A 23,284-nucleotide genomic window follows, 5' to 3' on the forward strand; every position below is an offset into this window, starting at 1 on the left:
ATGGATATGTTATTATCACATCAAAATTGGGAAGTCTTAAGTTTCAATTCAAATTATTTTGGTGTTAATTAACCTTTTACAATAACTTAGGATCATGTCCAACAGGACCAATTTATCATGCACTGATTCTTAAGTATTTCATTAATTGATTTAAATAAGTTCCATTGTTTCAAACACCAGCCATTGACTAATGATTTTCAAATTTATGCCTTTGTTCCATGGACTCCTTAGTACTCCAAACTCACATCTATATGCCTTCTGGCATACTTAAGTGTCTCAAGCTTAAAATCTCAAACTTAAAATGTCCCATGAAAAATTCTTGAATCTCTCCATAAGTCTGTGCCTCCAACAATCTTCCCCATCTTGTTATAGGGTAACTCCATTCTTAAAATGTGTAGGACAAAAAACTTTGAGTCAGAGGCAGGCATTTGGCCTAGCAGTCAAGAGACCAGTTTGGATGCCCACATGCCATGTTAGTCGGGCTGACTTCAGTTCCCAACCCTAGCTCTTAACTCCAACTTCCTGCAAATGAGGATGCTGGGAGGCAGAGGTGATGGCTCAGTGCTTGGGTTTCTGCCACTCCCATGGAAGTCCTGGATTGAGTGCTCAGATCCTGACTCTAGACCCTGCCATGGGGCCAAGGTGAGCATCTGGGGCATTAACCCAATGACTGGAGCACTCTTGCTCTCTAGCTCTCTCAGCCACCCTCCTTCCCTCTCTCTCTTCTCTCTCTCCTTCTGCCACTCAGGGCCAGTAGTGTGGTTCAGTGGATTTAAGCCACAGCTGGGAACTCCAGCATCCCATATCTGAGTGCCAGTTCAAGTCCTGGCTGCTCTGTTTCTGATTCAGCTCCTGCTAATATATCCTGGGAAAGTAGCAGATAATAGTCCAAGTGCTTGGGCCCCTGCCACCCACTTGGGATACCTTCATACAGTTCCTGACTGCTGGTTTCAGCCTGGCCCAGCTTTGGCCATTGCATCCCTTTGAGGAATGACCCAGAGGATGAGAGATCTCTTTTCCTGTTTCTCCTCCCTTCTCTGTAACTCTGCCTTTCAAATATATACATAATTTTACAAGGCAGATTCATCTCTGATTCCTCTCTTTCCAGGGTTCACATTGAATTCATGAGCAAATCCTGCGGGCTCTCCTTCAACACATATCCCAATGTGGACAATGTCTCACTATTTCTATTACTGTCAAACCATCATCAGCAATACTACTATAAGAATTTTCTAACTTGTCTCCATGTTTCTGCTCTTTGCTAGAAAATTTGATCACAGGATTGTTCCAATAGCTTCCTATTTCTCTGCAATGATGTGACCCTTCATATTTGCCTGGGTCTACATGATCTAGTTCCTTAGAAACCATTCTGACATTATATTCTGCAATTTCCCACTCAGTCATTTCATTTTCATTTTAGCTACAAAGGCCTCATTTTGTAAGTCAAATTCCCACTGTTCAAAATCAGGATGTTTTCATTTGCCCTGTCTTCTAACTAGAAAGTTCTTCAATTAAATCTATGGATTATTCTTAGGCTCCCTTTTTCAAGATACACTCAAAAGGTACACATGCCTTGTACTCTCTTTGATCAACAGATACAATGAGACACACTTTACCCTTCTCATTAAACTCCCACTCTAATAACCAACCAATTTATACTCATTTTTATGCTTGTCTTCCTCGACCAGAGTAGGTTCCATAGGATCAAAATACCATCCAATGTATCCACTGTGGTCTCCCTAGCACATACATATCAGATGTTCAACAAAGGGTTATTGAATACATTCAATAATGGCAAAAAAATAGAACTTCATGATTTTATAATATATCCTCTTTTAATCTATCCTTCACTGACTTCCTAAAAGACTCATTGTACAGAGTTACAATTCATAAAATATTAGCAAATTTCATGTGGTTAATGAATTATTAGAGAACATGGTGTGCCTATTCTGGCAAACTTAGCTTTTTCCCTTGGTTATAAATTTTCAATACATGCTCAGGTTTTTCTCACCATCAACACACAACCACAGTCTATATCTGTCTACAGTTCCATCATAAGGGAACATTTGCATACCTGAGTGCAATCATGTGAAGCCAGAACTAACATTACCTGCCCCATCAGATCTCAGATTTATATATGAGCCAAAGATAAATGGAATTCTCTAGAGCCAAAAGAATGACAACAACCAGAGAAATTTATTCCTAATTCCCAGGCTCATAGATATTTTTAGAAATCACAAGTGGTAGAAAGCTACAATTATGAAAACAACTGTACATGTATTCAACAACTGTGTAACTTACACAATTACATAGCGAAGTTCTAATCTCCTTCCTTACTCTTTGGTGGATTGTGGTAATGATCTCAATCATTTGCATATTCCTGTACCCACCTCCTTTCCATGGTTTCAATATTGGCAAAGAACTGGTACCTATTCCTTAACTTTGGTCTTGGCCAGGTGACCCTGTTGAACCAACAGAGTGAAGGCAGACGTGACAGTATGCTGCTTTCTGAGCACAGAGGTGAAGAGACTGTGAGGTTTCTGGTTGTCCTTTGCTCTGTGGTCATTACATTAATTATGGCAGGCTCTACAGGTTCTATATGAGAGCTCATGGAGCACAGCAAATCCAATCAGCCCATAGAATTCCAGGAACAAGTAAGAGACCCCACAATCACAATACCCTGAAAAAAGTACTTGGCTGAGCCCAGCCCAGCCAAGCCAAAGGCATTTGAAGAATAAATACTTATTGTTTTAAACACTGAGTTTGGAGGTACTTTGTTGTATACAACAGAAAATCAACAGAATCATCTTTCCAAAACATTCCTTTAAACTTCCTTAAAAAAAGTTCTCATAAGTTTGAAAAAAAGTTCAACCAAATTCAAACACATGAAATGACTTCCAATCAAAATTTAGGTAGAAATATTCAGTATGATACCTTATAAAGACAAAATGCACAGGAAGAATTTCTAATGAATTATCATTTAATAAATTATTTTCATAGAAATATTAGTAAAATGTGATATTGGAGAGTTTTCATGATAAAGAAGCTTGAATGAAACAAAATAGGAATAAAGAGAATAAAAGCCTTGTGATACTCATTGATGTTAGCAATTTCATATTCCATAAAGAATCTGAGTGTGCAAGAGCCATGTAAGACTGTATTTTCCTTAAAAGAAAAGAATTCCCAGAATAATAAAAGCTACCCTTTGAAAAATGGAATGAAAAGCAGCACATAATTTATCAGACTGTAACTAAGAGATTGTTCAAAAGCCTAGGAGAACAATCGCAGCAAACAGTCCTCAGCCATGAGGGCTACAGACTCAACCTAACATTACCCAGAGGGCCCACTGAAGGAAGACATAGAGGAGACATCTAGACACAGACACTTTTATAGGAGACTGTCATAAAGCATTGGTGGAAAGTCTTCCTGAATATCATGCCAGAATCATTTATTTGAAACCCAAATGGTTCATGAGTCACCAAGACTCTCATAAATCAAAATGGCTGTGAGGGTAACTTGCTTAATTTTCCACTTGTTCTTGTAAAGTACATATACTGAAAGAAAGTTTCCTTTATATGTGCACATTGAACATACCCTAAAGACAGGCTTTAATTTTAAGAGACTTTGAAATTAATTTCTTTTCCCTCTTATGACTACTTCCCCAAAAGAATACGCATATACATATATGGGCATTAACGTCTCTTTAGTCTGACAAGAGAATATATCACTAGATTCAATTCAGAGACAATCAACTATGTGGAATATTTCAATTCATGGGAATACAGAAGGCCAATGAAACACACATTTTGTCACCTATGTCTCAAATATCCCTAACTCACCATGTGTCATTTTTCCTGTAATAACACATACTCTGTCCTATCCAGCAAAATCAACATGCAGATGGGATTTAGTAGCAGCTCTCTTTTATTAAGAATTTATACAAACCAGAAAATTAATTTCCCATAATTAACTCCCTTAAGCACCAGAGCTGCCCCATAAAATAAATTCTATTATTGTCTGCAGTTTACAGAACAGAGAAATGAGGATTAGATTTGCTAACTCAGGACAGAACCTGAATTGTAAGCCCTGTTGACTGATAACTGACTCTGCCACCATATCACCAGTCTAAAAAGTGGTAAAACAAAATAGTCATCACCAGATTTCCTCTTAAGGAAAGAACAGTCAGAATTGAAAGACATCCTGCAAGATGCTTGATTAGGAAGTCCAGGCCTTGAGAGAATTAATTATCGGTAGGTAGTCTTTCTACTGAAGAAATCTCTCATTCAAATATTAAACATGAAGTTCATGACATGTTGAACAGTGAGTGGCGGAAGTCTGGACAGTTATCTAGCAAATGTGAATACAGAAATTATTTCTAAAAATAAAGATGTCTGATACTCAATTTACCCTTCTATGTTGGCTACATTCCTCAGCCTTGTGTGAGACATATTTGGTTTGTTTTATGTGTTGGTAGTGGTTAGAAATGAAGAGTTTGGGTTCTACTTCTTGCTCAATATATTAAATGAATGCAGTGAAAGCAGAACTTAAAATGTGGGAGTGATCATTAAAGTGTTGGGTTCATGGGAATCTACAGAAATCTTCAGAACCTTCTTGGGGCCTGTGCTATGGCTCAGCATGTTAAGCTGCCACCTGTGACTCTGGCATCCCATATGACTGCTGGTATCCAGAACTGGCTACTCAGCTTCCAATCCAGCTCCCTGCTAATGCACCTGGGAAGGCACAAGAGACGGGACAAGTGCTTGGGTCCCTGCACCCATGTGGGAGACCCAGACAGAGTTCCAGGCTCCTGGCTTCAGCCTAGTCCAGCCCCAGCCTTTGCAAACATTTGGGAGGTGAACCAATGGATGGAAGGTCTCTCTCTCTCTCTCTCTCTCTCCCTCTCTCATTCCCTGTCTCTAACTCTGCCTTTCAAGTAAATAAATAAATAAATATTTTCTTAAAAAATGAACTTTCTTATGGTCCTAGATGTCCATTAGGATGAGGAATATGGGAAGAGGAGTTGGCATTTCTTTTAAATAAATATTCAAAGAGTGACACCCCACTGATATCATTCATCCATTTATCCTTTACTGTGCTATACTCACCATTGATAAATCTATCACCCTATCCCTGCCTCTAAGGACACCCACCCTCCCAAGAACAAGTGGCTCATCCTGAACCCAGATATTTGCCAATCGATGGCACCTCCTCTCTGGGCTGCATTCTTAGTTTGTTTTCTCTTCATCTCTTCCTTTTTCTCTTTCTTCACCCAAAACGAACCCACAACAGCTCTGTTGTGGCCATGAGTCAAGATTCCCTGTATAAACAACATCTGCTCTGTGGGTTCTTCTCCCACAAATAATTGAGTTGATTAGAAAAATACAGTAGTCAGTGAAGTCATATCGAGGACAAGAAGCGTGAACAGCCAGAACAGATTGGAGCTCTCCATATTTCTGCATAAACCAACAGTGTGGGAGGGGCATTCCTCACAAACAACAGCTGCCCCTTCACACACGTTGGAATTTAAATCCTAACAACACAATTACAGGGAAAAAAATGTAACTGCTAGCAGAAAGTAAATCTAAAGACAATTAACTATCATTGAGTTCAGTGAGGAACAAAACAATTCAGGATGGTTTTAAAACAGCATTTTTACCCACTTTTATCCCCAATGACCTGTTCTTATTAATTTTTATTGGACAGTGAGCAAGGGAGACATGGAGACAGTGGAAGCTCCCATCTACTGGTTCACTCCCCAAATGCTGCAAGTCAGAGTTGGACCAGGCCAAAGCCAGAAGCCAGGAGCCCAGAACTCAATCCTCATCTCTTCTACTTGGGCAGCAGGGACCCAGTTACATATGCAGCTATCACCACCTCTCAGGATCTGCGACAGAGGGAATAGGAGATGGACCTGAGAGCTGAATACCAGCATCCATCATGCAACAGGCATCTTAACTATGAAACTAACTGACAACTCTGTTTTTTAAATGAAAACAAAAATGTTATCTAATTTCTTTCTTTGGCCTTCATCCAAGATTTTAATGCCTACATAGTTAACAAACTGTATTAATTACAGCTGGGAGGTACTCTTGTTTTGTACTATTTCTAGACTATACATACACATCCTCAAATACAACACACGCCCCATACTCTTCTCATTTTTTCAAAGGAATTTTTTTAATTTTAATTTTTTTTATTTTTTATTTTTGACAGGCAGAGTGGACAGTGAGAGAGAGAGACAGAGAGAAAGGTCTTCCTTTTTCTGTTGGTTCACCCCGCAATGGCTGGCGCACCACACTGATCCAAAGCCAGGAGCCAGGTGCTTATCCTGGTCTCCCATGGGGTGCAGGGCCCAAGCACTTGGCCATCCTCCACTCTACTGCCGGGCCACAGCAGAGAGCTGGACAGGAAGAGGAGCAACGGGGACAGAATCCGGCACTCCGACCAGGACTACAACCTGGTGTGCCGGCGCTGCAGGGGGAGGATTAGCCTAGTGAGCCGCGGTGCCAGCCCCATACTCTTCTCATTTTTACAACGAAGTTTGAAAGACATAAGAACAGATGATACTAACATTGGAAAGAGGACAAAGAATAATAGAGAAGTGGTATCTAGCATGTCTCTTTAAGATGGATATCCTTCAGAGACATAAAAGCAAATGGAACAATTAATTACACAATACTACACATAGATGTGGTCTCTTACACTGTAAGATGTACATTTATTCTCTTTATAAATAACTCAGTCTGTGATATTAAGTTATACCAACACAAACTGGATTGAGACACTTGAACTATTTGCTTTTTCTTAATGGAGACATTTAATGTAATAAATTTCCCTCAACCCACTTTTGCTACCACTCCTAAGTTCTGATATATTTTTGTTGTCTTCTGTTTGATTTCCTTTTTTCATTTCTCTTTTATTCCACTGGTTGCTCAAGATTATGTTGTTTAATTATAACACATTTGGAAATTTCTCAATTTTATCCAGTTTTGATGCCTAGGTTCATTAGGTTGTGGTTGGAGAAGATACTTGAGATGACCTCAGCCTTCTTAAATGTGTTAACACTCGTTTTGTGACCCAACATACTCCTACTAACTATCCTGGAAAACACTCTGTATGAGTTTCAGAAGAATGCATACTCTGGAGGTGAGCATTAGCCTACAGTTAAGACCTAAGTGTCCCACATCAGAGTGCCTGGATTCAGTTTCTGACTCCAGCTCCTGACTCCAGCTTCCTCCAGATGCAGGCCATGAGAAGTGGTGGTGATGGCTCAAGTAGTTGGGTTCCTGCCACTGATATGAGAGATGGTTTGTGTTTCCAGCTCCTGGCTCCAGTGCCAGACCAGCCCTGGCCATTTGCAGGCATCTGAGAAGTGAACCAATGGATGGGAGCTCTCTATTGTCTCCCCCTCCCCTTCTCTCTCTCTCTCTCTCGTGTGTGTTTGTGTGTGTGTGTGTGTGTGTGTGTGTGATTCTACAAATAAAATGAATGTGTATTCTGTTGCTGTAGGATATAGTATTGTGTATGTGTGTCTTAGGTCCATCTAGTTTATACTGCTATTCAAGTCCAATGTTTCCTTAGTGATTTTCTGCCTGAATGATCTATCCATTGCTTAAAGTGGGGGTACTGAGGTCCCCTACTTTTATTGCATTGCTATTTATTTCTCTCTTCAATTCAGTTGACATCTGCTTTATGTTCAGGTGCTCTGATATTATATACACATATATTTATTATTTTTATATCCCATTTATGAATGGATCTCATTACCTTTATACAATTGTGGTTTTATCTCTTTTAACAGATTTTGACTTAATGTTGATTTTGCCTGATATAATTATCACTATCTTGCTATCTGAAGTTTTCATTTGTATGGAATATCTTTCTCCGTCCCTTCACTTCCAGTCTCTGTAAATCTCACAGACCAAGAGGCAGAACAAAATTGGATCTTTTTCCATTCAGCTACTCCACACAAACGTGGTCCTCTTGAAGTAAAATCATTGGCAATGGTAAGAACCTACTATTGCATCATGTTAACTACTTTCTGCCTGTTTTGTGTGCCTTGGGGCCTTTTTTCTCCTCTTTACAATTTCACATGGATCAATTCCATTCTCTTTATATTTTCTGCATCTACTATAGATTTGTACATTGTAGATATCATGTAGCTTACAGAAAATAACTTGGTTTAACTACTTTAATCAACTTAACATCAATTGCATATAAAATTTCTACATTTTACTTTTTCCCTTCCACATACTTTTGTGCTACTGATACCATACTTTACATCTTTTTCGATTGTGTATCCATTAACCAATTATTGAAGCTGTCATTACTTTTAACTATCTTATTAAAGTTAAAAGTGATCCACGCACCATCACTTACACATCACTATTAATATACTAGAACAGGAGTGGGGACTATCTGGCCCATGTGCCACATCATAAAGCCCACAAAATCATTTGGTCTGGCCCTGCGAGGCAACCAAAGGCAGGACTAGAGATTCGGGAAATCTATAGCAGGCTATTTTTTTTTTTTTTTGGACACCAATGTTTATTTTTCAATTAAACAATCCTTTTAAATGCAAGGAATGAATTCTCAATCTTCATAAAGATGAATTAAAAATGAAATCCCTCGGTATAGTATGTGTAATTACTGTGTTCTTGATCACTACTGGTGTTTACTATTTAACATCAACAACAAAGACAGGTTATTTAAAATTCATGCTACTGGGTTTCTAGCTATTTTTAAGTGGATAATTTTGGATGAAGTGCAAATGATGTTGTAAATATACAAAGGTCCTTGGCAGAACAAAATGGCCCACCACCTCTGTTTTCTGATGTTGAATATGAGTTAACAGCGATTTTTATATGCTAAGCTTTATCAGGTATAGTATTCTTAGCTGGAAGGTTTTTTCTTTTTTTCAATAGTCTTAATATATTGACCCAATCCCTTCAGACTGCAAGCGTTGTGTTAAGAAATCCACAGATAATCTCAGGAGGGTTCTCTCTCCTTTCCTTCTGAAAAAACACACTGCATATTCTCATTTGCTTCTTGATGTCCCATAGGCCCAATATGGTTTCTTTATTGTTTTTCATTCTCTTGTCTTTTTGTTCTGCTAATTGGTTCATCTTAAATGGCCCGTCTTCAAGTTCACTGATTCTTTTGCATGATTCGTTTTGCAGTTAAAGCTCTCTGTTAAAGTTTTAATTTTTGTAATGTATTTTCCTATTTCACTATCTCTGTTTCTCATTTGTGTTTTTTATCTGTATTGAACTTTCTATTTTGTTTATGTATTGTCCTGATTTTCTTTGTGTTCTCTTGCATGCCATTGAGCTTAAGAGGGGTATTTTTAATTATTTGTCTGGCAATTCATAGACTTCCATTTTGCTGTGTTTGGTCACTACAGCATCATTAGTTTCCTTCCGTCCTACCAGTTTGCCTGACTCTATGATTCATATATCCTTGCATCAGTGTCTGTGCATTCCAAGGTGCTAACCCCACTTTCAGTCTTTACAGAGTGTTTCGACAGATGACAACACCCCCGCTAGGTCTCCAGCACTGCAATCCAGTGGTGTTGATGCCAGGTGACACTGCTGCCGCTTAGTTGGCTGTACTTCCACAGTCGGTGGATTCCAGTGGATGCGGATCCTGCCTAGTCCCTGGGTATACTTGGAATCCTCAGGTACCCAGATCAAAAAGGCTATCACTGGAGGAAAGTGACTGCTTCAGGGTTCACAAACCGGTTCTTGAGAGGACAAGATTCTTAGCAGGACTCACACAGGTCTCTGGGAGGGGGAGAGACTGGGTGGACTCCTAGCTTGGTATCATTAACCCTGGACCACAGCTTGTATGTTGTGGAACTGAGTCGCAGGCCTGTTTCACGGCCAGAGCCAAGACTGAAGTCTGAAGGCCTGCTTCAAGTGGCAGTGGACCAGTGTGCCTTCTGCTAGTTTCCTGGGTGGAAAGGACTATTACTGAACCACAGATAAGCAGCCTAGAGCCAGATCACAGGATCTCAAAACTCCCATAAAGGCACTTTTGTTCATAGAGGACTGCCTAATTATCACTTCTGTGAAAGGATACTGGTAGGGAACCTCCTATTGCATTGATTTGCTAAGGTGCCTCCCAAAGGAATTTTAGATTACCATTAACCTATTCTCCATGTTTAGTGGAGAATATGTTAGCATATCCTATCAATTTTCTATGAAAAAAATATTCTATATGGAGCACATGGTTTGCAACCTCTTTTCAGTCATATAAAAATAAACCAAAAGCGGTAGGTGCTGTGGCTTAGTAGGCTAAGCCTCCACCTGTTGTGCCTGCTCCAGCCACTGCAGCCACTTGGGTATGACCCAGTGGATGGAAGACCTTTCTTTCTATCTCTCCCTCTCTCCATCTGTAACTCTACCTCTCAAATAATTTAAAAAAAAAACTTAAAAAAAAACAAGAATTATTATAGAATGTTTAATGACTGAGCAATCTTGTACCTGGATATATCAAAACACCCCTATTATTTTGCAATGCAGTTGCTTGTGCTTTTGTTACTTTTTCTTCTTAAGCTCTATAAAACTGCTATAGCTAATTTCCTTGGTTTATCAATTATCTATTATTATATAACACATTAAACACAAACTTAACAGCTTAAAATAATACCCAGGTATTTATCTCACAGTACTCACGCGTCAGGATGGGCATAGCTTAGTGAGGTTCTCCAGTCAGGATTCCAATAGACTGACATCAAGCTGCACCCCTCTGAACTCAAGTTCTCTTCCAAGGTTGCACAGCTGTTGGCAGAATTCACTTCCTTGTCATGGTAGTACAGAGATCTTCATTATCTCACTGCATATCACTAAGGTGCACTCAGCTCCTAGAGACATCTGGCAGCTGTCACATGGTTCTCTCAAAGGCCTTCTCACATACTCCAGTTTACTCTCCCCAGGCCAGTGGGAGACCCTCACCATGCAGCCTGCCAGAGTGTAGTCTTAAATAATTGTGATCATTCCACAAAGCCTGCCATGTAACTGAGCCTAATCATGGGAATGGCATCTTAACACCTTTTTCAAATTTTAGCATCAGAAAGCACGTCACAGATTTTCCCTAAACTTCTAAGGGGGAGGATTTCACAAGGGTGTGACTTAAGGTGTTACCTTAAGGTAAAACTCCCACATTTAAGTTCCAAATATAGCTGAATGTACAGAACTGTATACAACCTTATCAATTCACTGATTTCAATGTCACAGATTTAGGAATACACTCAAGGCTATCAAAAATGATAATAAAAGACAGACATGATTATTGCCTATAAAATTTATAATTTAATTTTCATTTATATGCCTCATGGTGTGTGAAAACATGGGCTAGTACTTATAAGGTAAGTGAAGTTGTAAAGAGAGTGACAATCAACTACTGGAAATTTAAGTGTGAGACATCTACAGCTCATTAATTTTAAATTCATTAATAAATACTCAAAAGTTCCATAACCATAGAATTGCTTGAAGCTAGTACTCTAATGTTTTAATTGCTTTCTATCAGAAAAAAAAGAAACATAAACTCCAGGTGGAATAAATTTGTGTAAGTAATTTAAATAAAGTGATTAAATAAGATAAACATAATATTTTATCAATAAATTACCTATTTCCATGCCTAAGCTCACCTAATGAGCTTTGTAAGGCTCCTGACAACAAATCTACTAAGTTGCTGAATAAAGAACATATCTTACGTTCATTTGTGTTGGGTTACCCTTATTTTACATTTTAAAATATTCTACGAGGGCTGGTGCTATGGCATAGCGCAGAAAGCCGATGCCTGCTGTGCTGGCACCTCATATGGGCACTGGTTGGAGACCTGGCTGCTCCACTTCCGATCCAGCTCTCTGCTATAAGCAGTGGAGAATGGTCCAAGTTCTTGGGCCCCTGCACCCGCATGGAAGGCCCAAAAGAAGCTCCTGGCCACAGAAGCCATCTGCATAGTGAACCAGCAAGTGGAAGATCTCTCTTTCTCTCTCTGCCTCTGTCTTTCTATATTTAAAAAATGCTATGTGCATGACTTTTCTTAATTACCATTAGTATCCGCGGAAATGGATCATGAACGTAGAAAAGTATATTTTACTCTTGAAAACAAGAATATCAAAATGGCACTATGATGAAATCCATTTGGTGTTCTTAAACTCCTTGTTTAGAGTCATTTTAACTCCACAGTTCCTCCTGTGACTGAGACTTCTGCTATGAGTTCAGAGGTCAGCTTCTCCCACTGCCCCTCAGGGCTCACAAATATGATTCCAAAAAGTAGTCCCCAGCAAAACTACCCAACCTATGGCAACATGGATGAAATAAATAATAACAACTTTAAGTACCAACCTAGGTAACTACAGTTATCACTGTGGGATAAAATCATAGAAAATTTTATTTTCTGTGCTTTTCTATACTTACTGTACATGTTACTCCAAACTATGAGCATACTTATAATTGTAAGGAAAAAGATCTTTCTTAGAAAAATCCTACAAATAAGGGAAACAATGAGTATATAACCATGAAAAATACAAGAAAATTATACAGTATATAGTATGTTTAACACAATATGTGACTTATAACCCAGCTAAAAGACACCTTTAAGTATTTATGCGATTATCCTATGGACAAGGAAATATATTTGTTATTACTTCTAGATCTTTCTAGAAGACACCCTTAGCTCCAAAAATGTGGGATTTACTCAGTAGACTTTAATTAAAACATGAGGAAGCCTAATTCAAATACTCACTGCTTGTTTGAAAAATTAAAGATGCGGGGGAAGCCCGCGGGTCCAGCGGCGGCACCGGGTCTCCAGCCCGCGCGTCCCTGAGGTGGCCGCCCCTGGGGCCCTTTCCGCGTTACCCGTGGTGGCGATGCAGTCAAAGCCGATGAAGGCAAAGAAACACGTGGCCGTCCCCCGGAGAATCCCGTCGAAGCCGAAAGGCACGAAGCCCCCGGCGCCCAGAGGGCCCAGGCTGTGGAGACAGGGGGGGAGGGGGAGGGGTGTTCTTCAGCCAGAGCCACGGGGACGCGGCCACAGCCGCAGGTCCTGGCTCCCTGTGGCCCAGGAGGGCCGCTGCTAATGTGGTCAGCTCCGCCCGCCCCTGCTCCGCTAACCTGGAGCTGTTGTGGCCGGAGCTGTTGAGGGCCATGGCCACGGCGCGGCTGTAGTCCCGCTCCGTGAGCCTCCAGTTGTGCAGCTCCCCCTTGATGAAGCCGGAGACGGTGACGCCGCCCAGCACCAGAAGGTTCACGCCGGTGAACGCCTTGGTGACCAGGGCCGACTGGCGAGCGCCCAGAGGCAGCAGTCCTGCAGAGACGCCGGAAAACAGTGACCCCAGGGACAAGGCGGCCGCGCGGGCTGGCCGGGACTGCTTCGCAGATAAACAGAGAGACAGAGAGAGAAGTCTTCCTTTCCGTTGGTTCACCTCCCAAATGGCCGCTATGTCCGGCGCTGCGCCAATCTGAAGCCGGGGGCCAGGTGCTTCCTCCTGGTCTCCCATGCGAGTGCAGGGCCCAAGCACCTGGGCCATCCCCCACTGCCTTCCCAGGCCACAGCAAAGAGCTGGACTGGAAGAGGAGCAACCGGATTAGAACCCAGCGCCCATATGAGATGCTGGCACCGCAGGCGGAGGATTAACCAAGAGAGCCACAGCGCCGGCCCCTACCGTATTATTCTTATAATCTGGCCAGATAAGAAATAGGATCTGCTCTCCAAACTAAACTGTGAACGAGTACTGAAAGTCACACCACTCTTCATTAACATGTTCATCGGGCATGTGCTGATCAAACAAATATTAAGTTTTGTTGGCTTTCTCTTCCTTAAAATGAGACCATGCTAAGTGGATTAAATAAATTAAAATATGCTGGTGCTGAGAATCATGCCAGGCTCACTGGGGCCACTAAAGAAAATAAGAATCGCCTGAAGTCCTGATGGTTAACACTCCCAGGCCTCCTCACTGAGGGTCAGCACCTGGGAGCTTTGGGTATAAAATCTCCAAGCCTCACCTGCTGAATCCGAGGCACTGCCGGAGGGAGGTGTTCCTGCCATGTGAGTTTAGAAACAACTGCTCCAGTCCTCATCTCTGGAGCAGAACACGGGACCGGGTCGAAGTACAAAGATGTCCGGCTCAGAGGACTTCCTTCAAGGCAAATATAACAAGACATCACAGAGGAAAAGAACCGTATCCACTGATGAACAGCTTGAAGACTTGAACATCTTGTTCAGTAAGAACCCGTACCTGGACCGTGACCTTCAGGTAGAAGTAGCCTCCAAAATGAACATAGACCCCACGGTGGTGCAGGTCTGGTTCAAGAACCACAGAGCAAAACTCAAGAGAGCAAAATCCACTCAAGTTCCACCCCCGCAGGAAGCTCAGCACCAGACACCCCTGGAGGACCCAGTCACAAAGCAGACAGAACCAGAACAATTTCCAGACACAGAAATAACTTCCAGCCATAAAGAACAAACAACGATATGGTGGCTGGGTTTCAAAAACATCCCAGGGCCGGTGCTGGGGCTCAGTGTGTTAAAGCCCTGGCTTGCTCCAGTTCGAGTCCTGGCTGCTCCACTTCCATCCAACTCCCTGCTAATACACCTGGGAAGGCAGCAGAGGACGGCCCAAGTCCTGAGGCCCCACATCCATGTGGAGGCCTGGAGGGGGCACCTGATTCCTGGCTTCAGCCTGGCCCAGTCCCGGTCATTGTGTCCAATTGGGAAGTAGACCAGCAGATGGAAGACTCTCTCTCCTTTTCTCTTTCAAATAAATAAAATGAATCTTTAAAAAAAAAAAAAAAGAAAAATTAAAGATGCGAAGGAGAATGTATAAAAGAGATTCATAGATTGAAATCCTGCTTAAAGGAGATGAGCAGCTTTGAATATCTACATATTCAAAGAAATGCAATGTTATCTACTCCTTGCCTAAAAATAAATCTAGGTCTTTACGTTGTTCAAGGATGCCCTATTAGATTTCAATGGCACTCAATCCATAGGTTAAAAAATTTAAAACTCTAAAGAACAACTGGAAATGCTTACAATGAAAAGGCAAGGGCCTCCATTAGTCACCAGATATACCACAGAGTATTCCCAACAAACATCTTTGCTATATATTTCTTACGTAAGCATTTTTACTGGCATAGCACACATATAATATTACAACTGATAACAGCTATGAAGAGCAAAGTCACAGAGAATTAGCAGATACTAAAGAGCAAGAGAAGGTCAAATGCATCCTTGGCTTGCTGATTTCACCATCATCAGGGACCACAATCACAACGCTAACCTACAAGCAAAGGAAGAAAGTCGGTGATTCTGCTGATATAAGATGCCATTTCATTTTAAATACGATAGATTTAAAACCAAATTATTTAAAAGAGTCCCTGGAACTTTCAGTTGACACAAGAGAAAACGTATCCTCTTGGAATCGCATTCTGAAGGGCCCTTCATCCCAAACACAGCCCATCAACAGAAGCCAACCCGCTGCGGGGTGCCTGGGCTCACCAGCTATAATCACACAGCTTAATTTCAGCTCTTGATGCATAGTTTATTAAGGCTTCTGATCAAAATTTGAAATAATTGAGTCGAATAAAAATATATTCGGATACTGGCAATTTATTCTTGGGGAATAATGACTGGAGAAGCAGAGAGAGAAAGGAAAAGAGAAGAGAGAATGAAAGTTCTTAGAAGAAAAACATAAAAATCAGCAAAGGAAGGAGAGGGAAAATAAAAATGCATTCTTATAAGAATCAGATAACAAAAAACTTTGAAAATGAAAACTATTGTATTCATTCTTTTTCTGTACATTGCTAAAGTATTTTAATGGATTAAAATTTATTTTGCATTATGATAATGAGGATACTGATGATGACATCCTTCTTGGTCATTTAATAAAACAAAGTATGATAAATGATCTCATCTATAAAGTCTATATAAAATAAGAGAAATATTCAAAAAGTTCATGGGAACTACATACTTATGAAGAGTATACATGGATTTCAAAATGTTTTGCATGGATTTCAACATGCTTTACATTTAATACATTTTAATTTCATTTCTTCAAAAAGTGTTAAAAGTCAGCTTGTATTAAGAAAAGAAGTATGAAGGCTGTGATGCAGAACTTCCCAGATTCCTTAACATATCAAATGTACTCCTTAAGCTGAATCTCTGGATCATCATAGGAAATAGATAGCTGAGAATGAATACATGCCTTCTTTTGTAAGAGGAACACTTCTTAGTAGACATATTTTTAAAATGTGTGTAGTGAATTTAATATAAAATGCATTCTCATATAAACATGCATATTGAAAGCACATTTTGTCAATTATAATAAAAGAATTCACATTATTTCTTCTATAATAAATACTACTGTAGGGCTATTTCTCCCATTTTGAAAATTAAAATCTAGCACTGCACCTGGTGATTTTATGCTGTACCCGATGTTAGTAGTATAGTAGAAGAACTAGATTTAAACAAGCATCAATTAATCCATAAGCTGTACTTTGGAAATTTATATTCATTAAATAAAAGTTAAAAAAAAAAGTACCTGCGGACATTCTCAGAATCAGGCCAAATAATGATATGACTTATGCATGACTTCTATAGGGCAATTTCAGTTCCATATATTATGAATGTAATCTCCCAGGGTGTAAACACTATTCCTCACTTTAGTTCAGCTTTATGCACTTACTTAATCTACAGGACAGAATTTACTTATCTTTTGGTCAACTCAATATGTCTTGACTTCAGTATTAAATACATAGCATGAAATGAGAGTACTGAATGCTGCTTTATAATTTTACAACCATTATTAGGACTAGCTTCTTGGGCTAATCCAAACAAATTACTGCGCTGTGTGCTGTAGTTTACCTACTCTTAAGTGCCACGACCTGTCTGCAGATTTCAATGTAATTTCCACCAAATTTTGTTCCAATAATGCCGTTCTACAGCTGAGACTACAATCCATTATTTATAATAATCAAATGCCAATTTGCCTAAAGTCATGCAAACAGTTATTTTGTAATTCGGGTACTATTTTAACCAAGAGATAAAGATACATGTTTAGGCAGAAATGAAATAATAAAAACCTGAGACTGTGAATATGACAAGTTAAATGTCACAGAAACAGTCATATTTATGAAAGTCTCCATTTTAAGTAGTTGGCAAGTATCATAAAAATACATGTGATGTACAGCAGAGTTTTTAAACCAGTGCACTGAAGCTTTTGGAGATGCCACAAGAAATCTTGTACTAAAGGCGTGACCAGTTCAAATAATCCAACTATCAGGGGAAACACTGTGGTGACTGAGCCACTGTCATCCACATGTGAGACCCAGAAAAAGCTCCAGGCGCCTGGATTTAGTCTGGTCCAGCCCTGGACAAGGCAGCCTTTGGGAAGTGACTCAGCAGATGGAAGATCTCTCATTATGTCTCATCCTCTAACTCTACCTTTTAAATAAATAAATAAATAAACCTTTTACAAAATAATCCAATGGTCATCATTTGCAGTGCTATCGTTCTGTAACTCTCCACCTTTGAATACATTTACATTTGCCTCGCAAATCATACTGTCAATCTCAACTGTTAATGGTAAAGATGTGCATGTGTCTCCCACCCCAAGAAACAGGATCTCTTTACACTTCTGATAGATCTATTCCCAAAATAGCCTTAAGTGTGTTCAATGAATAAAACGAAAGAGACTGCCTTCTTGTTATTCCAGCATTTTTAGCTCAAAGCCAGAGGTCAGCAAAATTAAGACAAAGATAAAGAGGAATAGCAAACCGTTTGACCTATGGGTAAAGATACATCAACAGAATAATTAGTGTGAGTTTTTTCTCCTCCTACACACATTCTTTCATGATTTTTAAGTTCTTTTATTTACTCTTCTCTATCACTTCTCAGCCTTTTGGCTAAGATCAAGTGTATTTAGACTTTGCATTTTTCTTTAAAATAATATGGAATAATAATTTCATTTACCTTGGTGTTATTGATGCATATATATCTAAAACACAAATACAATTATTCCTAAACTAAGTAGATTACAAAATATTAAATCAGATTAAACAGTGATTTCAAAAATGAAAATTTTCAGAAATTACTGATTAATTCATATTTTGTGACTATTATTATAACAGGAAAATTAGATGTGAGACTACATATACTGAAATTTAAAAATAACATTACTACCATAATATAAGGCCACAAACAGATTTCATTCATTAAAGATCTCAAGACAATAAAAATAAAGGTGGAAGCATCATAATTCAGAATTTCAGTACATACTACAGATCAGTTATTCAGAACAGTCTGGTACTGACATGTGGAACAATGGAAAAAATTAGAACCCCAGAAATTAATCCACACATACACAACCAACTAATCTTTGACAAATGGGCTAAAATCACTCCCTGAAGAAAGCATATGGTGTTGGGAGAATCAGATTTTTCTATACAAAAGTATGAAACTAAATCCCTACCTTACACGCTATACAAAATCAACTGACAATTGATCAGTGATCTAAACCTTAGAACCATCAAATTACTAGAGGCAAACAGAGAGGAAACACTTCAAGACAGTGGCGTAGGCAAAGACTTCTTGGATAAGAAACCAGCTTCACAGGCAATAAAGGCAAAAATAGACAAATGGGATTGCATCAAGCTAAGAGGCGTCTACATGACAAAGGAAACACTCCACAGTGAAGAGGCAACTTATGGAATGGCAGAAAATATTTGCAAACTATACATCTGATAAAGGACTAATATCCAGTATCAACAATAACAAAACAAACAATTCAGTTAAGAAGTGAGCTAAGAATATGAACAGACAGAAATGATGAAATACAAATAACCAACAAACACATGAAAATATGCTCAGGATCACTAGCCATCAGGGAAATGCAAATCAAAACCACAATGAGGTTTCACCTCACCCCAGCTGGAATGACTATCATACAAAAAAAAAAAAATAACAAATACTGGTGAGGATATATGAAAAAGGTACCCTAATACACTGTTGGAGGGAATCAAAGGAAATGAAATCAGCATATGAAAGAGCTGTCTATACCTCTATGTTTATAGCAGCAGCTGATTACTGAATAACAAAAATGTGGTATATATACACGATGGAATACTAGTCAGTCATAAAAAAGAATGAAATCCTGTCTTTTGTAAAAAAAATGGTTGCAACTGGAAGCCAAATGCTTAGTGAAATAAGCCCATCCCCAAAAGACAAATATATATTTTCCCTGACTTATGGTTACTGATACACAGAATACAAAAGAAGTGATGTATATAGCAAAAGTGACATTTTGAGATTTGATTATTGATTATAGTGCCTGTCTATACTATTTGAATAACAGTGGTTTCTCTATTTACTGTTTGTTAAATTTTTTATTTAGTGTAGTAGTAAACTTGTAATTATAAAGTAAACTGAAAGTAAATCATTGTCAGTATGGAGATATCTTAGAATCCTCATGTGAATGGAAGGGGAGAGGGAGTGGGAAAGGGGAGGGTTGCGGGTGGGAGGGACGTTATGGGGGGGGAAGCCATTATAATCCATAAGCTGTACTTTGGAAATTTATATTCATTAAATAAAAGTTTAAAAAAACTTAAAAAATAAATAAAATAAGATAAAGAAGGGAAAAAAAGAAAAAAATAGAAACATGTAGAGGAAAAGCAACATGCTTTTGGGTGGAAAGAAAATAATTAATTTATATGCAGATACATTATATGCGGATACAATGAGTGTTTTGGAATATTAAATACGAAGGCATTTGACTTTTAGATTGAGACTCCTAACTCTGTCCTTATGCTCCCTCTCTGTATGTCGGTCCTCATGGGACCAGCTGTCCTCTTTTTCACAACCATTTTACAATGGCAGACACACCAACGGAATTACTGAAGCTTGGTGCCAGATTTATTCTGTTCAACCACCATTAAGGTCCACAGTTGCTACTTGAACATTTCAATAGTTTACTTATTTGTAGAAGTAAAAATGAAATTTCCTGGGGCCAGCGCTGTGGTATAGTGGATAAAGCCGCCACCTGCAGTGCCGGCATCCCATATGGGCGCCGGTTCAACTCCTGGCAGCTCCACTTCTGATCCAGCTCTCTGCTATGGCCTAGGGAAGCAGTAGAAGATGGCCCAAGTCCTTGGGCCCCTGCACACATGTGGAAGAACCAGAAGAGGCTCCTGGCTTCGGATCAGTGCAGCTCCGGCCATTGTGGCCAATTTGGGAGTGAACCAGCGGATGGGGGACCTCTCTCTCTCTCTCTGTCTCTCTCTCTCGGCCGCTCCTCTCTGTGTAACTCCGACTTTCAAATAAATAATAATTAAAAAAATAAATTTTGCCACACTAAAGACAGATGTTAATATTAACTAAAGAAAAACAGTTAGGACATCTCCCTCCATTGATAAATCAAATATTTAAACAGTAACTGCTGAAAACAAGATAAAAGTTTTGTTAAGCATGAAAAAGTACAGTAGAGCACAAGAGTCATGCAGGGCCAAAAATGATCCACTGCCTGTTTTGATTTGGCTCACAATTTAAGAATGATTTTTACATTTTTATTTATGTGTCTTTAAATTATTTTTCATTTACTTGAGGGGCAAAGCGAAAGCTCCCACCTGCTGGTTCACTCTCGTGGGCTGGGTTAGGGCTGGAGCAAGGAGCCAGGGGCCAGGAACTCAATCCAGGGTCCACATTCACAGGAAGCTAGAGTCTGGGCTCCAGAGCTGGGACTTGAACCCAGGAATGTGGGTTCTTAACTGCGAGACTAAATGACTGCTGCCGATTAAGTGGCTGGTGAAAAAAAATACCCCGTGATGTATGAAAATTATATGAAGTTTAGGATTTATCTAGGATATCCTGATGTCATCCTCCTTGTCCTGTGGCCCTGCCCCTCTCCTTTGTTGCGTCTAATTGATTTTCTTCCCATACACTTTGCTGATGCTCCATGTACAGAATCCTAGCTCAAGTTGTTTTTGTTTTAACCTCTTTGAACTCTTAGCGCAGCTCAACTGATCCTCCATCATCAGGCCTCAATTAATCTATTTGTGTTTTGTTGCCTGAATACCAGGTTACTGTTGCTTTTCTAACCATATTTCCCATTAGTTTCCTCCAAGTATTATAGAATCCCAATTATTTGCTGATTCCTGTGCTTTCACACTTGATTTTTTTTTTCACACTTCATTTTCCTTTCACACTTCATTTTCTCAACTCTTTGCTTGGAATAGCCCTCTGTTACAGTTTGGTTATTCCCAAAGTCCCATGTTTTAACACCTTGATCCTAGAATCTTATACTTGAAATTTTTTTTAAGATTTATTTAATTATTTGAAAGAGTACAGAGAGGCTTAGGCAGAAAGAGAGAGACAGAGAGAGAAAGAGGTCTTTCATCTGCTGGTTCACTCACCAAGTGGCTGCAACGACCAAAACTGCGCTGATCCAAAGCCAGGAGCCAGGAGTTTCTTCCGGGTCTCCCATATGAGTGCAAGGGCCCAAGGACTTGGGCCACCTTCTGCTCTCCCAGGCCATAGCAGAGACCTGGATCGAAAGTGGAGTAGCTGGGACTCAAACTGACGCCCGTGTGGGACGCCAACACTGACGCCCATGTAGGATGCAGGCGGTGGCTTTACTTGCTATACCACAGCACCAGCCCCATACTTGAATATTATGGAACTTGATTCAAGTATGTTATCTGAAGGTGTGACCTTGGAAAGTGATTGCATTGTATTAGGCTGTTAGGGTGGAAATCTTATGATCAAATCAAGGTAGCTTTTTAAAACTTTATTAATTAATTTTTAGATATTTATTTATTTGAAAGTCAGAGTTACATAGAGAGAGAAGAGGCAGAGAGAGAGAGGTCTTCCATCTGCTGGTTTTACTCCCCAATTGGCCACAACAGCTCTAGCTGCGCCAATCCAGAGCCAGGAGCTGAGAGCTGCTTCTGGGTCTCCCACGTGGGTGCAGGGGCCCAAGGACTTAGGCCATCTTCTACTGCTTTCTCAGGCCATAGCAGAGAGTTGGATTGGAAGTGGAGCAGCTGGGACTTGAACCAGCACCCATATGGGATGCTGGCATTGCAAGCTCTTTGGCTCTACCTGCTACGCCACAGCGCCAGCCCCAAAACTTTATTTTTAAAGATTTATTTATTTATTTATTTGAAAAGCAGAGTTACAGAGAGGCAGAGGCAGAGAGAGAGAGAGGTCTTTCATCTTCTGGTTCACTCCCCAGATGGCCACAACAGCCGTTGCTGTGCTGATCTGGAGCCAGGGGCCTGGAACTCCATCCAGGTCTCCCACGCAGATGCAGGGGTCCAAGGATATGGGCTATCTTCTACTGCTTTCCCAGGCCATAGCAGAGAGTGAGATTGGCAGTAGAACAGCTGGGATCGAACCAGCATCCATATGGAATGCCAGCACTGCAGGTGGCAGCTTTAGCCACTATGCCACAGTGCCAGCTCCTAAAATTTTATTTATTTCTTAAAGATTTATTTATTTATTCAAAAGAATTACAGAGTAGGAAAGAGATAGAGATTGATCTTCTATCTGTTAGTTCACTTCCCTGATGACTGCAACAGCTGGAGCCGGACTGGGCCAAAATCCAGGAACTGGGAGCTTCACTCAGATCTCCCACATGGATGGTAGGAGCCCAAGCACTTGGGCCATCTTCCACTGCTTTTCCCAGGCCCTTAACAGGGAACCGGATTGGAAGTGGAGCAGCCGGGACACGAACCAGCACCCATATGGGATGTTGGTGTCACAGGTGGCGGACTATACCCATTGTACCACAAAATTGGCCCCTCAAGGTAGCTCTATAAAGGGACAAAAATAAAACACTCATGCTCCTTGTCTCTCTGTGCCCTAGCTTGCCATGTGATCCTTACTGTGCGCATGTTCTGCCATTAGCCTCAACACACACCAGACCAATTGGGCTCCCCAGTGTTGGACTATGAACTTCCAAAACTGAGCCAAAGTAAACCTTTCGCTTCGTTTCTTTCTTTCTTTCTTTTTTTTTTTTTTTTGACAGGCAGAGTGGATAGTGAGAGAGAGAGAGAGAGAGGTCTTCCTTTTGCCGTTGGTTCACCCTCCAATGGCCGCCACAGCTGGCTCACTGCGGCCGGCGCACAGCGCTGATCCGAAGGCAGGAGCCAGGTGCTTCTCCTGGTCTCCCATGGGGTGCAGGGCCCAAGCACTTGGGCCATCCTCCACTGCCTTCCCGGGCCACAGCAGAGAGCTGGCCTGGAAGAGGGGCAACCGGGAAAGAATCCGGCACCCCGACTGGGAC

At 40.3% G+C, this 23,284-nt stretch overlaps 1 protein-coding gene and 1 long non-coding RNA gene across 2 annotated transcripts in view; one reads left to right on the plus strand and one right to left on the minus strand.

Annotated features, from left to right (window-relative positions):
- LOC149124932 (cationic amino acid transporter 3-like) overlaps nucleotides 1–13,537 on the minus strand; it is a 29,069-nt gene extending 15,532 nt beyond the window's left edge. The window contains exons 1-3 of the mRNA XM_089302197.1: nucleotides 13,122–13,537; nucleotides 12,754–12,979; nucleotides 10,677–10,781 (exon numbers count right to left, since the gene is read on the minus strand). Of these exons, the coding sequence (XP_089158323.1) occupies nucleotides 12,769–12,979; nucleotides 13,122–13,537 (627 nt within the window). The 3' untranslated portion in view covers nucleotides 10,677–10,781; nucleotides 12,754–12,768. The remainder of the gene's footprint in view (nucleotides 1–10,676; nucleotides 10,782–12,753; nucleotides 12,980–13,121) is intronic.
- Nucleotides 13,538–14,093: 556 nt separating this feature from the next.
- LOC149124933 (uncharacterized) lies at nucleotides 14,094–14,383 on the plus strand. The gene is made up of 2 exons (XR_016211749.1): nucleotides 14,094–14,231; nucleotides 14,309–14,383. It is a non-coding gene; the product is annotated as an uncharacterized LOC149124933 (long non-coding RNA).
- The last annotated feature ends 8,901 nt before the right edge of the window (nucleotides 14,384–23,284 follow it).

This window comes from Oryctolagus cuniculus, chromosome 8 (genome assembly GCF_051225735.1).
Source record: "Oryctolagus cuniculus isolate XC-2025 breed Fujian yellow rabbit chromosome 8, ASM5122573v1, whole genome shotgun sequence".
Classification (NCBI taxonomy): domain Eukaryota; kingdom Metazoa; phylum Chordata; class Mammalia; order Lagomorpha; family Leporidae; genus Oryctolagus; species Oryctolagus cuniculus.